Source organism: Cornus florida, unplaced genomic scaffold, assembly GCF_030987335.1.
Source record: "Cornus florida cultivar Cherokee Brave unplaced genomic scaffold, ASM3098733v1 CherokeeBrave_3.0.0_Hap2_Chr11, whole genome shotgun sequence".
NCBI lineage: Eukaryota > Viridiplantae > Streptophyta > Magnoliopsida > Cornales > Cornaceae > Cornus > Cornus florida.
Window position 1 is genome coordinate 75,918,069 of NW_026775581.1, and position 16,678 is coordinate 75,934,746.

Here is a 16,678-nt window from a genome sequence, read left to right on the forward strand (position 1 = left end):
GTTATGTTTGGCGGCGCTCCAATTTGAAATCCACAACACTAATTTGGTGCCGCCTAATGTAGCATTTAAAAATATGTCATTTTTAATTTAGTGTGATAATTTTCATGTTTTTTAATTTTTAAAAAATAAAAAACTATTCTCAAAAAATGAAACCTAACATTCTCTTTTTTCTCTTATAATCTTCTTCTAAGATTGTTATTTTCTGACATGTCTTTTGAAATTGAACCTCTAACTCAACCACTCTCCTATAAATGCCAAGTCTGCCCTATATTAGCTTTTACCCAAATGTGCTGTTGCATGTCTTTCAAAAAATAAAAAAATAATTTATTTGGGTTCGTGACTTCATTTCTATGTTCATTTTTTTATCGACTGTGGGTGATATCCAGTCTCTTCAAGCACCCAATTGTCTATCTAGTCTGAATTATATTACAGTTACTTTTGTTTTGTTTTGTATTGTAAGCAGAGCTAGAATTTCAATTCTACGACGCAGTGTTAAAAAAAAAAAAAGAAAAGAAAAAAAATTTTAGATAAGAAGAAGAAAATGAAAAGAAAAATGAAATAACTTTGAAAAGAAAAAGAATTAGAATGTGATTGAAGTAGAGAAATTTTATTTTCATTTTTAAAGAAAATTAAAAGAATTTAAGAAGAGAAAAAAAATAAAAAAAATAAAAACTTTAGAAATTATAATAGTTTAGGACAGGCCTGAGATACAAATTTTTATATATTATATATATAAATTTAGACATAATCATATATAATATAATGAGCCAAGTTCAATATGTGCTTCCTTTGAACATACGATGACTCTGTTCAGGTACGTAAGACACTTATTTTGAGAGCATGCAACACAATTTATTTTAGTCTGCAAAATAATTTGAAAAAGAAATTAAATGATGGTTTTGCATCATCAATTGATGGGATAGCAACTTCGATTTTGTTTGTGTTGCATGCTCTGTATGTGACAAATAAGCCTCAGAATCGTGTTGCAATTTTTTAAATAATTGTGATATATTTATATTTTTAGTTTTTATTTATATTTTTTAATTTTATATTTTAAATCTAAGGTTCTAAAGATACCCACCTGAATCGGAATCAAAAGGCGAGAGAAAAGAGCTGAACTGATTAATAATATCTTCGAAGTACAAAATCACATTTTTCCCATCTTTCTCTCTCTCAGCTGAAATCGCTGCTTCCGGTTCCTGAGACCTTCTTTCCCCATCTCTCTCCCTAAACTCTCACGCAGCAATTTTGTTCTTCATATCAATGGCGGCGTTTCCTAGTGCCCTAACCGCACAATTTTCGAACTGCTACCTGCTAAGCAACCACAACAACTTTAGCTCTTCATTCTCATTCTGTAAGCTCCTTCTCTCTGTCTCTCGTCTGTATTGTTTCTTCGAATCACTTGCCCTTCTTTAGCTTTCTAGCGTGGATTGTATGTATTTTTATGTAAATTGTGAATGCATTTATTTATTATATACATCTGTACACACACAACTATCTATAGTCTTTCTCAATTTCATTTATTTTACATTTTTTTTATTTCACGAATTGTTAACCTGGTAGGGTTCTTACATAATGGATACAATGAATCATTTTGGAACTGTATGCACCTGAAATTAGGATTTGCTGCTAATTTTGTGTTTCACAAAGTGTGTCCTGAGATGTAATTTCTGGGCTTTTAATAGAATTTTAATTTCTTGGTTCCATTGATAAAACTTTGGATACTTCTAAAGCTTCATAGATGATGCAATAATATTACAGAATAGGGATTTTTTTTTTGTTTTGTTTTTTTATGATTGTTTAAGTATTGATATATAACGATTTGGTAGGGGAGGGAAAGTGTATGTTAAGGCCTTTATTTATGGCATGCTTTCAATGGATCGGAATTATAATTGAATTCCGATCCGAATCGGATTAGATAAGTTGGATATGGATTAGAATATCTAATTCGATAATCCGCTAATGTTCCAAATCTAATAATTCGTCATACCACTAAATCAGATTGGATTAAGGTCAGTTCGATTTAATAAAAATTTGATCCGACCAAATATAATATATTCAATAATGTATTATATCTACCGTTTGATTTGTCTGGGTAAAATGTTATATATATGATAAGATGGTAAATTCTTTGAGTTCTTCATGCAAATTGAAAGAACAAAAATATTTTCCTTTAATAAGTCAATAAGTAATTATTAGATTAGATCAGATTATTGAATTGGATATCCGACAAAAATAGCAAAGCAGATGTGGATCTGATGATGAGTAATCTGTTGGATTATTAGATTGGATCAAATTGCAATTTTTATTTATTTTATTTTTTCTATAATCAGATTAGGACATAGTCCAATCTGATATTTATCCAATCCGATGGCATGCCTAAATGGGTCTCCCATCCGTTGATAAATTTGATTGGGGCTCGTCCACTTCTTCATTGTCCTTGCAAGTATGGGGAAAGGTTTGGGATGAACTATTCAGTTATTATTGTTCATGCTACTTAATTGTTAAAATCTTATTATCAGTCATTCAAACTTTACGATTTGATTCAATGTGGTCCATCTTTGATACAAATTGCTAGGAGAATTCTCTCTGGTTCTAGTTTTCTCCTGCTTATTTACTTTTATCAGTATGTATCACAATGTAACTCTATTTTAAATCAGAAAGTATCCTCTCTAGGCGTGCATCTTTTAGGTTATACGGAAGTAATGTAATAACTAATGTGGTGTGAAACCTCAACAAAGAATCTCAGAATTTTCCTACTCAACAAGGGAATCAATTGAGTCTAATTGCATTAAATAAATGGCAATACGATTCCCATTGCTTCATTTGAATAGAAACTTCAATCAAAATAAATACCAAAATGTAAGTGAAGACAAAGACCAAAAAATTTCCTAAACCACAATTGCATTTCACAATCATAACGAAAAAATTTACAATCCCAAGACTCTTTGCTCAAGTAATGCATCATAAATTTGAAAAATAATAATGAAAGCTAGGAAACACGGACACACCAAAATGGGCGAAGAATCCGTGTCCGACACGTGTCGGACATGGACACGCGTAGGACACGCCCCGATACGTGTCGGACACACCAAAAAACGTGTCTGGAATTTTTTTTAATTTTCGGACACGGCTCGAACACGACACGGATACGACTCGGACATTCTGCGGACACACGTGTCTGGATTTTATTTTATTTTTTTAATGCTGATATGTTCTGTTTTTTGTTTTGTACTACCCTTTTGGTATTGTAAATGGTAAAAGTCCTAGATCAAATGGTGGATGGGAATAGATGATAGTACACTGACTTGTTTTTGTATCTTTTTTGGGGACTAGCCTTTAGGTTTTTGTGAATGTTAAATGCTAACGGTAATGTCCTGAATGTTAAACAGTCATGAATGTTAATATTCCTTTCTGTCTGTGCTTTTGTATTTGGAGTAAAGTTGCAATGATGATTAAATGATACTAGTTATTATTCTAATGTCTTGTTTTTTATTTGGTTTTATAACTATGCAACATTGTTCTTTTATAGTTTATTAGTTATGAGTTATGATTTGTGTTTTTTTTTTTTCATTGTGAGGTTGATGAAAAATAATAACACTTAGTAATTTTTAAAGTACTACATCACACACACACACACACACACACACACTATATTCGCCGTGTCCTCGCCATGTCTGTGTCCTAATTTTTTTAGATTTGCCGTGTCGCCGTGTCCGTGTCGTGTCGTATCCGTGTCCGTGCTTCTTAGAATGAAAGGCTCAAGTTAAGTAATGGTATGCAATCTTATCTGTTCCTCCTTTAACCTGAAATATCAATCAATGATTCAATAAATGGAATAAGCTCGATAGCACAATAAGTAGAGATGCTTAAATAATTTACAATGCAAGTTTATTAGATAACTGGTTACTCTCTACCAAAATCCCTAATACAGTTCATGTAAAATGAATGGTATCACGTTGACAAATAATTGTGTGAATGAACAAATGCATACCAATCAATAAGAAGTGCGTACACATTCACAACCAAGCAAGGCAATGGTATTTAAAAATATACAAGTTCATGATAAGTTGATGCAAGCTACTGTTATAGCTAAACCCAACTTGAAGCTATCATCAGAAGGATTGGTGCAATAAAGAATAGCACAACCCAACCTAAAATAGGGGTGAGACTTGGGCGGGCAAAGGGGTCAGCCCACACCAAACCCAAGATACTAATACCTCAGCCCACATGAAGCCCAAGTCCCAAGAAACCCATTGCATCTTAACCTGCACCACACTCTACTAGGTTTGATGGTTTTTCAGGTTGGTCAGATTGTTCAAAATTTCAGTAACTTCTTAACAGATTCTATAGTATATGCATTACATATTGAAACTATATATATATTTAACTTGAAATAAAACTACCCAAACTTGTGGGTTCAACAATGTTCTTTGTATTATAATTTGGAAATGAATCAAAATTTTATTTTTTATCATTTTGTTTATAAATTATTTAATATCAGTTATTATAATTTTATTTTGGGTGGGATTTGGGCAAAGGCTTTACTAACCTGAGTAACCCGAAATACAAAAGTTTATAACTTTTATATATTTATTACTACATATTATTCATATAAACTAATATTAAGGTTGCAATTGGATGATCTATTCTTTAGTGGCATTATATTATTATTGTCACTACTTATCAAAAAAAAAAATATATTATTATTGTCACTGGACGACGTGATATTATTACAAACCTATAGTTATGAGCATATCCAATCTGATATTGTTACTAGAAGTATACATACAAATGCAAATTTACATTTGTAGATCATATGTAGAATATCCATTTTGAGCTAAAATGACCCAACTTGAAGCTGTATTGGAAGGGGTCACAACAATTTCTAGGATCTCACTTTGTAAACCCAATTGGTTGGGATCAGACTATCTAGCCATTTCATGTGGCCATTGTGATTATAGGGATTTACAACCCATAGGTATCAATTACCCAGGCTATTTTATTTAGGGGACACAACACCTCTAAGGATAATGTTATACCCAGAGTACTTGAATTGTCTAGCCTGGTATGTCATACTGTAGTTGGTAATCCTAACAAATTTTCACTATCTGATTCATAGTGTACTTGCCAAACATGGCCATGAACAAGACCAAGACTAATACTAATGGTTATCCTATAATCATATTCAATATTTCAATGGAAGAACATGGATGAGATATCAGATTTAGTCATTTTTCCAGATCTTAAGATCGACTAACAGGGGTGGCATTTATAAGCCCCTTCTCTGACAAACAAGGAAAAGAGAAAAAGCACTTGAACTGCAAACAAACATCTCAAATAAAAAGAAAAGAAGTAATACGCTCATTTATTTTATTTTACTTAAAGTTGTATGCAAATTTTAATACCTTGTTGGATAAAATGATTGCATTTTTAGTTTCTTTGTATTTTTTTCCCTAATACATAAAGTTTTTTTTGTTTTTTATTCCTTCATAAGTAACATTTATTCTTGCAGGCTTGGTTGAATGATCCTTGATGTGAGATATAACATTAATTCCTAATTTCTTTATAGGTAAACTAAACGCAAAAGCAAATACAGTTGGTCTTTCTGTTCTATCATGGCCTGGTAGTAAGACTGCTAAGACCCACAGATCTCTTTGTGTACATGGTTTATTTGGAGGGAAAAAGGAAAGTAATGACAAGAGTGATGATTCCCCATCAAAGGTTCTGTTGATTCTCTCTTATCAGTTGGAAATTTCATTAAGCCGCATTTTCTGTTGGGTATTTTTTATTTTATTTTTCACTTTTGATGCTGAGCGGATTTTAATTCCTTGAGCTCCTATAAAATAAATTTCACATTCTAGATGAGCAATACTCATCATTAAGTGAAATCAAATGTTCATATATATGCTTGATTCATTTCTGAAAGTTTGTTCACCTTTACATCTTTTTCTATTTGATATTATGAAGGTCTTCTTTCCAGTTATATATTATTTTACTTATTCCCTATGAACTTTAACTTCTGTATAATACATTGAGTGGATATAGCAATACATATAGATATGTAAGCCTGTTGGAAAGCTCCGGCACAACATGCGTGTTCCTTTGTTTTTGTTTTTTGGAAGGATTGGGACCAGGAATATCATTAGGGAGAGAAGACTGAGAAACAAAGGATAGTGGAAACTAAGACTACGAGAAACAAATAGCGAATAAGGTTAATTTAACTGCATACCCAAAAAACCATTCACCAGCAGCAAACATCAAGGAGGACTGAAAGGCCCTCTTCACTATTTGAAGGTGATTATGCCCCTTTTGGCTACACAATCTGGCTCTTTGCTGGCTGACCTATATCCAACTAATATCTTCTGCCCAAGTTACAGTCATCCATGATATCTGTCGTCTAATTTGTGTACTTCCAAGGCATAGTGCTTAATCAACCTCCTAACCAAGCTTCCATGTATTTCTAAGAGAGGAATCATTGACATCGAAATTGGTTTTCCTCCTAATGGGAAGCTTGGAAGCACCTAAGATAACCTTGTTTGGGCCCAGGAGGTGGTCACTGCTATCCAAGTTTTCGTATTGATGAAGGCTCAAAAGCATTCCCGCGCAATAAATACCGTAAGGGATGCCAAAAAGAGAAGCGTTATCTCAAGCTTTTCTTGCATAGTGAACTTGTCGTTGAAATTTAATTTGTTCCTTTCTATATCCAAACTAACCCAAATCAATGATCTCTAACACCTTTCAAGTTTTCCTGAATCCTCCAAAAGAGTTATCAAGTAAACGACTAAATCTCCATTGAGGGCACTGCAATGAACTCCAATAGATGCAAGGAGTCTTTGCCGTAGCATAAGTGGAAAGTCAATGAATAAATGGTGGTTGGAGTTCTTATTACTTTATTTTTTATTTATTTTAAGAAGGCATATATCCGGACTAAAGAGCTCTCTTGTGAGCCGATAACCCCACAAGACCGTTGCCTTTAGTTTTTCAATTCAGTCATGCACATTGAGGAAGAGTTAGATCGTCTTTCTTAGAAAGGAAGAATAATAATGATTACTATTTACTATTTTTGTTTTACTTTTTGGAGTAAAATAATGTCTTTGTGTCATATAGTTTTCAATATAGGCATTTCATTCATTTTGAAGCAAATGATAGAATAAAATTGAATTATTGAATACGGCTTTAGATGCATGTCCAATGAAAAAAAGTGTAGGACACATATCCCATATCCATGTTTGAGTAATTGTGTGTCCAACAAGGGTACTTCACATACTTTTGAAGAGTCTATGTTACATGGCTTAATAGTAGGAGTCCCATGAAGATGAAATTTTTAACAAGACAAGGGAAATAATTATCTAGTGTCTGCTATCTCACCACAGATTCTCCCAGAAACAAAATTAGACCTATAACACATTATGTTGGTTCTTTCTATATATTTGTACTTAACTGTTAAAATTTCATATTTAATGGTTGGCAATGATCTTACTGTCATGTTACTTAATTATAGGCTGGAATATTGGGTAATATGCAAAATCTGTACGAGACTGTTAAGAAAGCCCAGATGGTAGTCCAAGTTGAGGCAGTTCGTGTGCAAAAGGAACTTGCTGCGTATGAATTACTGGGATCTGTTCTTATTTTCATTTTATGTTCTGTTTGTCCAATTAGGCAGACGTGTTGCTCTGGTCGTTTTATATATTTTTTGCTATTTTTGTTATGATTTTACAGAGCAGAGTTTGATGGTTACTGCGAAGGTGAACTAATAAAGGTATGATTTTCCCATTTTTTCTTTGTCTGTGTTTGTAAGTTAACCTGCAAGTCATATCACGTATACATAAGTTTGTTTCTGGAATTGGTTCAGTTGCTGTTAATTGATCATAAATTCAGTTCAGTTTTTATCAACCTAGGTTAACATGTTTTTGAATCTCTAAAGTGGATAACTAATTTTTTTGCCTCCTTTTTTATCCTCTTATTTATTTATTTATTATTTTTAATATATATAATTTGTATCAATTTCATTTTGCCCTTCTGATTTGGTCCTTTAGGTTTTAAATAACCACCTTTCGGCATCTTTGACTTTTCTTTTAGATCACATCTCTGACTTTTCTTTTGACTACAGTTCTGTTTATTAATGAGTCTTTTCAAATTAATGCGTTCCTTCAAATCCTGTTTGGAACATTTCTTGTTCCAAAAGGGACATCTAAACTCCCGTCCAGGCCATGTAATTCGGGAAGTCCTGCTTTGTGACTATTAATTAGTTTTCGCTCATTTTCCTCAGCAGTAGTGCAGGATTCACTTCAATAATGTTCAAAGAAAACTTCTATTTTTTCATTGGGCTCTTCTTTTGCAGGTAACACTTTCTGGTAACCAGCAGCCTGTGCGAACTGAGGTAACTGAGGCTGCAATGGAGTTAGGAGCTGAAGTAAGTGAACAAAATTTACTGCATCTGGGTTTCCTTCTTTGTTGCAATCTTCCTAAGATCCTTAACTATTGTCAGTCATGCCTACCTGATTCTTCAGCATCATGCCTTGCAACACCAGGCTAAATTATAATTTCTTATTCTTTCAGATGTGACACTTACGATAGTTCATAATGCAATACTTAAACCTCTAAGAGAGTATATCTATAGACCCATATTTATTGGAGACAATATTGATAGTGTCCCTAGTGTCACAGATTTTTGGCATAAATTTCTTTCCCCATGTTTCATTCTACCAATTACTTTTAAGTGCCTGGATTTATTATTTTATTTATTTTTCCATTTTCTGACAGCAGTACTTGCAAAGTTGTTGTCTGCCATTAATTTAAGGACCACCTTCAGTTCTTCATACTTTTTTGTACATCAGGAATCTACTACTCATTTCTAATTGAGTCACTGATATCATTATTATTTCACTTGCTACTGTTACAAGTATAATTTAAATGTTTACTAGACTCAAATTCACTAGCTCTGGTCCTTGGCCTAAAGTGTGCTCATGATTGAAAATTGATGTCATTCTGCAAATAACAGTGGTGTTAGGTTGAACCAAATCATTAATTATATATCAAATTATAAAATTATGTATTGTTTTTTTAAAAATTTCCACAAAAAGCGGAAAACTTCTTATTTGGACTCTAACAGGAAATGCATTTTTCACTATTTTTATTTATCTTTATTAGAAATTTGATTAATTCACCAAGGCTGCATATGCGTGCTAAATGAAAACTTGCATGATTTACTTAATATGAACTTGGACATTATTGGTTAAAGTTTTTCAGAAAGTACATATATATCATCTTGTGGACTCCAATCTTTTATCAGATAAAAGCAGGCAATCTTCAATTCTATAAATCTGTGATATGTAATGTGAAAGTTGTAATTGACTTGTCCTGGTTGCTGGTCAGATAATTTCCTAATTTGTTCTTTCTTTTATGGGCGTCATTTTTTGCATCATCTCCCAGTAAGCGTAAGTATCTAATCAATTTGATATCTGAGCCCAAGTGTTCTAGCCTCTTTGTAGCCAATCCAAAATGTGCTAAAGGAAATCAAATAACATCTTCTTCTGCAATATTAACTCACCAAAGAGGAAATGACACTTGTAGCGAGAAAGTATTGTTTAATAGTTAAAATCTGTAATCAGCTATTTGCCAATTGGGATCTGATATTAAATTATATGAGATCATATCACAAAAAGTAAGATCTGAAGTTCTTAAACTTTGAAAACTGAATCTGGATCTTACTTATATAAAAAAAAATAAAAATGAATCTGGATCTTTTGGGTTGCTTGTAATATACTGTTATAACAGTCAATTCTTATACCTAATAATGATGACTGGTTGCGTTGTTGAGATTAATAGCGGATAAAATCAACTTTGTTCCAACTCCAGTGGTATTCATTCTTGTGGCAATTAATTGATAAGAGAACTGCATCTTATAATAGAATCTCAACAACAAAGATTCTCTCTCTAATTCTTGCTTTCTAGAACCTGTTTATCTAATTGATATTTACTTCAAAGATCAGCTAAACTGGATGATGCAAAATTTGACCCAATCAAGTGTTATCACGGATCTTCCTTCCTTTCCCCTCTTCTCCCACTCTTGCTACTATTGTTGTTTTCATTGTCATTGCTCATATTATTATAATTTATTTATTTATTTTTTCGTTTTTTGTTTTGGTTTGTTGTCCAATAATAACAAAAACGTAGTAATAATAGTAGTTTATTACTGGAATTGGGATTTATTAGCCTCTATTATCTATTTATTTATTCTTGTACTTTGTGCAGAAACTTTCCCTCCTAGTGACCGAGGCATACCAGGATGCACACCAGAAGAGTGTCCAGGTGCGAACCATTTCACATTGTAATCAAATTATCAAGCCAAAGCTCTCTCATTTCCCCTCACATATAGGAGTTTGACCATTAATAGCATTTCTGTTTCTGTCAGGCCATGAAGGAGAGAATGAGTAATCTTGCCCAGAGCTTAGGAATGCCACAAGGCCTAGAGGGATTGAAGTAAAATTTATTGATGAAGATAAGATGTGATCTTGTGTACAACTCTCGTCTCTCGTCATGGTGGCCATATGTATTGTCATGGTGGCCATATGTGATGCGACTCGGCTATTATCAACACATCAATTTTAGACATGATGCATTTTGTAGTTATTTCTGATTTGGAATGCCAAACATCTCATTTTCGCGCAGACAAGATTGTCCAAATTCTCAGAGTTGGAACAAGAACCAAATTGAAGCAGTTGCTGCAGGCGCTTCATACCCAAGACTCTGAAGTTCCGTTTATTTTTGTGTAGAAGCTTTGTTGGCCAAGAAAAAAAGAGATTCTAACTTGTATCGACCATGCTATGTTAGCTGGCCTAAAACATCCTCTCTTCAATAAGTTTTCTTGGAACAATAGTGATTTTAGTGCGAAGTTTTTACTTTTCAGTAATTTGATTGAAAACTTGCTCTATTTGTATACAGTAGGAAAAAAGGGAAAATCCCCAAGCCTGCCATGGTGTGTTCCATAAATTGGGTTGCATCTAAGAATGGTTTCATTATCTCTAAAATCTTGTTAATGGCTCGAATTCATGTTGTTGATGCGAAAATTCTCGCAACTCGAAACGACGGCGTTTTTCTGCAAAACAAAAGGACGTCATCTCGAATGGCACCGGTGGGGTGCCAGCCAAGGACCCTCCGACGATCAAGTTAGTACTTGTAATCGTATCACATAATAGTTATGTATATTCTGTTTAGGGGTTTTTTTTCACGTACCTTCTTTAATGGTTTGGTGTCCTATTTATGGCTGTCGATTGGAATCAAATTGGTTCTGCCGATGTCGATGGTTGAGGTCTCCCTTACCATCCGCTTATGCGAGATAAGAGGAGATCCGTTTGTTGCTAGATTTGTCGGGAATATGATTTACTCCTTTGACTTCCTCAAATTGTGCCAAGGTTATCCTTATTCTGTTGAATCACGTCATATTTCATCAATCTTATCCAATAGAAATATTTTCCCTATACCCAAAGGTGTGTTCCCTATCACATATTACCCAAAGGTGTGTTCATGTTTAAGGGGTGTGATTGATTATGTTTCTCTCAACCTTATTTTCTCCGGACTGTCTAGGGATGAACATGAGCCATCTACTTATCTATCTTTGTTCTAGTGGCTTTGGGTTCTAACTTCCAAGAACCCTAGGTCAAGGTTTTCGGACTAGGGGAAAAAAAAAAATGCAAGCTAAAATTTTTTTGGGGTGAAATTGATTTTAGGTCATGAATGTCATTGGAACAGCTGGGATCAATTTGTTAACTGGCAACTCAGTCAAGATTCGAACAAGGAGCACTCAACTACTAGTCTTGGGAGTAAATTCTGATGTCCAAACATTGCAAAAGTCACATGTGTTTCCTTCTTTTTATTTTATAAGTTTTATACTAAGATATTTTCTCAATTTCGTACTCCATTACACTGCAAACATTGGGGGACTGACTCTGAGTATGAGCTCGGGAAATATGAAATATATATATATATATATATATATATATATATATATATATATATAATTACACAAAAAAATGAAGGGTAAATTACATGGACCTCCCCTATGATTTGCCATAATTATTGGGAGGTCCCTATGGTTTGAGAATTTACTTGTACCTCCCCTAATGCATGCCTTGACCACTTGCACACATAAGACAGCTGTATAACTGACACAGTGACGTCAGTCTTACTCAAAAGTAGATGGGTATTTTAGTAATTTCAGATATTAACGTGAGGGCATTTCAGTAAATTAGACAGGTCCGTTAGTACATTTGATGGTCCGTCACACAGAAGAGAGATCTGATTAGGTTAGTTTCATTTTTAGGGGAGGTCCGTTTAAGTTAGTTTCATTTTTAGGGGAGATCCGTGTATATTAGTTTCATTTTTAGTGAAGATCCGAGTAAATTTCCAAACCATAAGGAGGTCCTGTAATTATAACAAACTATAGGAGAGGTCTATGTAATTTATCCAAAAATAAAATACCTAATTTGGAAAAGTGAAATTTTGAATAAATAAAGTAATAAATTTAATCTTACTATATATATATATATCTTAACTTTTAAATGATACATACATACATTTCACTTATGGAAACAAATTACTGCCTTATGCTCTTCCTGTTGGGGCACAGCGGAAGCAAAAGAAAAGAAAGAAAACAATAATTCAAACTACAACATAAGATATATATGTGGTTCACCTAAAATCAGGGTTACATCCACGGATGAGAAGAGATTTATTATATATGTAGAGATATTACACTAGTAGAGAATTTTAACACCGAACCATGCACACAAACTCTTGACCGAGTTCTCTGTGTACACCACGAGACTCCCTTTCGCCATCAGTGTTCACTCTACCAAACCTGTAACTCACCCCTACCATCATCGTACTCCCTCATGGGGTACATCTCTCTCAACTCATAACTCTCAACAATAGCCTAAGTGTCTATTTATAGAGTCACATACCCAATTCCTTTGTGGACAAGGATTACAATTTCTTAGAGCCCAATTCACGTCTCTATAATAAATTACCATAAACAATACACTCTAAAATAGAAACTAATAATAATGGGAATTTGAGACATAATTCCTAACACTTCCCACCAACCACTGGTGGATCCAGGGTAGGACTCAAGCCCACCCTTTTTTTTACCATACCTAATTTTAGCCCAGCCCCCAAAAAAAAACACAAAAACAAATTACTATTATTAGCTCATCCAAAGAAATATTAGCCTACCCTATTAACATTTCCTGGATTCGTTCTTGCCACCAACCCTTATCAAAATTACCTCCTCAACACGGTGACACCTATCAAAATTACCTATTCGTGTCATAAAAGTTTCCTAAATATGCCCCTATTGGAGTCAATTTTTTTATTCCAAATTCTTGGACATTTCTAATCGTGTTTGACACGTGTATAATGTGTGTGTGTGTGTGTGTGTGCGCGCGCGCGCGCGCGCAACCTCACAACATCAATCCCTAGTGTTGACCGAAATGTTTTAACCTAAGGATAATTTAGTAATTTTGATGATTACAAACCATTAATAGTGTTTCAGCACTAATCTTTATATTTAGTGTTGTACTAGATTTGTTAAATTTTCAAATTAACCTCAATGAAATTAGGAGATCAAAGTCATATTCCAAGCATCCAAACACACATAAAGACATCTATCGACATGGAAATGACTCAAAAGACTCCAAAGTGAAAGCAAGAAGTTTTCAAGTTGACCTGGATCTCAAAGGCTAAGAACGCAACTCAAAGCTCAAGAAAGAAATCCTAGAACTCAATAATGAATGTCAATGCTTGAGAATATTGGAAGCAACTAACGGTATCATGTCCTTTCTTCTCAAAGGGAGGTCAGCGGTTTAAGCCTTAGTGGAGGCATGTGTGTGTGAGTACCAACTAAGACAAAAAAAAATATTTGAAGCAAAAATCTAGAATTGCTTGGCTCAAGCATGGTGATGAAAATAAATTTATTTGTTTATTTATTTTTTCATAGGAAAACAATGATTAGAAGACGAAGAATGAAATCAATGGCTTGGAGGACACTAATGGGGTTTGGTGTGAATGTAAAGTTGATATTTGGATAATTATGGAAAATTACTTTGAGGATTTGTTTACCTCCTCTGGTATTGTCTGTGACTACCTCTGTGGGCGGGTGTAAGACACTAGACGAGTTACAACGGTGTCATGATCCCACATCGTCTGGGAAAGGTGAAGTGTTATATGTAAATTCAACATCCTTCTGTGATACAACGCGTTTTAAAGCTGTGATGGCCATAAACCCATCAGAATTTCAAAGTTAAGCGTGCTTACTTTAGAGTAGTACCGGGATAGGTGACTTATTGGGAAGTCTCTCATCAGGGGGAGCCAAAAACGGACAATATTGTAACTGGGTAGGGGTGAGTGTCGTTACAAATGGTATCAAAGCCGAAACTTAGTCAGAAGTGTGGCCAATGAGGTCATTGGGCCCCACAGGGGTGATTGTGATGACCTCTATGGGCAAGTGCGAGATATTGGACGGGTTACCACATTGACATGCTACAGGGTGTAATGATTCCACATCGACTAGGAAATGTGAAATGGAATATGTAGGTTTAACACCCTTCTATGACAATGCGTTTTAAAGTCGTGATAGTCGTGAACCCATAAGAACTCTAAAGTAGCGTGTTAACTCTGGAGTAGTACCAGGATGGGTGATCTCCTGGGAAGTCTTTGATCCGGTGGAGCCAAAAACAGATAATATTATGTATGGGTAGTGTGAGGATTGTTACACTATCATTGATTATGAGTTTTGGAGAAAGGTTGAGAGGAAAGCTACGACTGAACAATGTGAAGATTCTGAGGGAGGGGGGAACAAAGGAAAATATTAAAACTACTTTTGAAAGTATGAGTCTTCTGAAGGCTCCCGAGTTGGATGGTTTGACGCCTGTTTTCTTCCAAAGCGATTGGGAGGAAGTTAAAAGTGATACTCTCTTGTAATTTTATTCTTTAATTTCATCTGGTCATCTTTTGCACAGTTTCAATCATACAAATATTGTTCTTGTTCCGAAGGTTATGAATCCTTCATATGTCTCAATTTGTCCAATCTCCCTCTATAATGTATTATATAATTTTCTTTTCAAAATCCTAGCCAGTCATTTGAAACCCCTTCGAAACCCCTTTTTAACACTTTGATTAGTGAGAATCAAAGTGCTATTTTTCCTTCCTTGAGACTTATGTGACCTCCGCCCAAAAAACAAAAACTAGAAAAAAAAACTTAGACAAACCTCAACTTTTGTCCTTTTGAATCTTCTTTTTGAAAAGCCACGTTCAAAAAGGAGAAATTTTAAATGTAACACATATAACTATTATTCTTCTTATTTTGTGCACTCATTGAATTATGAAATGCTTTTCTTTTAGAGAGAATTCTATTTAATCCACCTATTGGAAATAATTTACCAAAATATATATATATATATAGGTCTTACAAATTATTTTATTTTATTTTATTTTATTTTTACCACAAAATGGAACCCAAAACTCAATTTTTATGGGTCCACCCCTCGGACATTTCAAATGTACTCCAAGCAAAATAATAGAGAGACACTGCTATTAGAGAGACACTGCTACATATTAATATTTTTAAAATTTTCTTTTATTTTAAAATAAAATAATATTTTTATTTAACCTAATGTTGAACTTGTGCATTTCACTGTTTTTGAATTAATAATAGAATTGAATTGAATTACTAAATATATATTTTTTATACATTTTTTATGCAAACCAACGTTATTGTTGAGTTCTGTCCTCCCAAGTGTCATGGCCCAATAAGAAATTAACACTTGTCTAAAAGAATTATATAATATTAAATTTTTATAAAATGAATTAAACGTATTAAAATGGGTTAACGAATAATCATGTGATAAAAGAAATCTCTCCCTAACATATCTCCCCTATCTAACTCCTTATTTCAAAATCATAATTACAACTACTCCCTACCCCTACCCCTACCCCTCCGCCTCCACCACCATTCGAGGATGTATCCCACAGATGCACATGGCATAATCCACAGTACTTGTCGAGCTCGAATACACTTCAAAGGCTCTTCGAGCACGACCATGCACCTTAGCAGCGATGCTCACACAAGAGCGCTAGAGGCCCCATTGCACAACACACAGACCCATCTCGAGACCAAGATAGGATAGTCTTAAGGGTCAATGGCTTTCACTTGGGAACCTGGAAGGACCTTTGGTTTGGAGGATGAAAAGTTAGAGTTTGCCTAGCCTATACGCCTAGTCACTGAGATGATGAAATTGCATGTCTCTAGGTAACACTTGAAATCAAATTTAATGCTCTTATCTATTGCCGCTTTTGAAAGGATGTGCAATTAATGCAACAGAGCATCTCCTTGAGCTAAATGACCAAAGTGACCCTGTTATGCCTAAGGGATCATGATGACTACCCTAATAGGGTGGGTCCGAGCTTCTAGAGGGACTCTCGAGAGCTAGGAAAATAGGTGAGATTATAAATAGAGGCCTTCGTGCACTAAGTCACATAATTCGCAAGATTGGCCGGGATGGCGAATCACGCTCCACGTGCATTTTTGCGAATTGGGCGTAGATTCGGCCCATAGTCACGAATTCTATTTTCAGAATCCGCAAATTCATTTTCTTAGTTTGCAAATTCATTTTATTAG

General features: G+C 34.3%; 1 protein-coding gene across 1 annotated transcript; it reads left to right on the plus strand.

Moving 5' to 3' along the window:
• Positions 1-1,121: 1,121 nt before the first annotated feature.
• LOC132283735 (nucleoid-associated protein At4g30620, chloroplastic-like) lies at positions 1,122-10,915 on the plus strand. Its single transcript, XM_059785746.1, has 7 exons — positions 1,122-1,354; positions 5,573-5,724; positions 7,505-7,605; positions 7,723-7,762; positions 8,345-8,416; positions 10,258-10,314; positions 10,418-10,915. Exons 1-7 carry the CDS (start codon positions 1,264-1,266, stop codon positions 10,487-10,489), a joined length of 585 nt encoding a protein of 194 aa, XP_059641729.1. The 5' UTR covers positions 1,122-1,263; the 3' UTR covers positions 10,490-10,915.
• Positions 10,916-16,678: the final 5,763 nt, after the last annotated feature.

Bases quoted from the DNA above. Each gene is read 5' to 3' on its own strand.
- LOC132283735 (XM_059785746.1), top strand. From the start codon at position 1,264: ATGGCGGCGTTTCCTAGTGCCCTAACCGCACAATTTTCGAACTGCTAC. The intron at 7,606-7,722 runs GTATGAATTACT...ATGATTTTACAG, and splicing joins GTGCAAAAGGAACTTGCTGC to AGCAGAGTTTGATGGTTACT. The intron at 7,763-8,344 runs GTATGATTTTCC...CTTCTTTTGCAG, and splicing joins GCGAAGGTGAACTAATAAAG to GTAACACTTTCTGGTAACCA.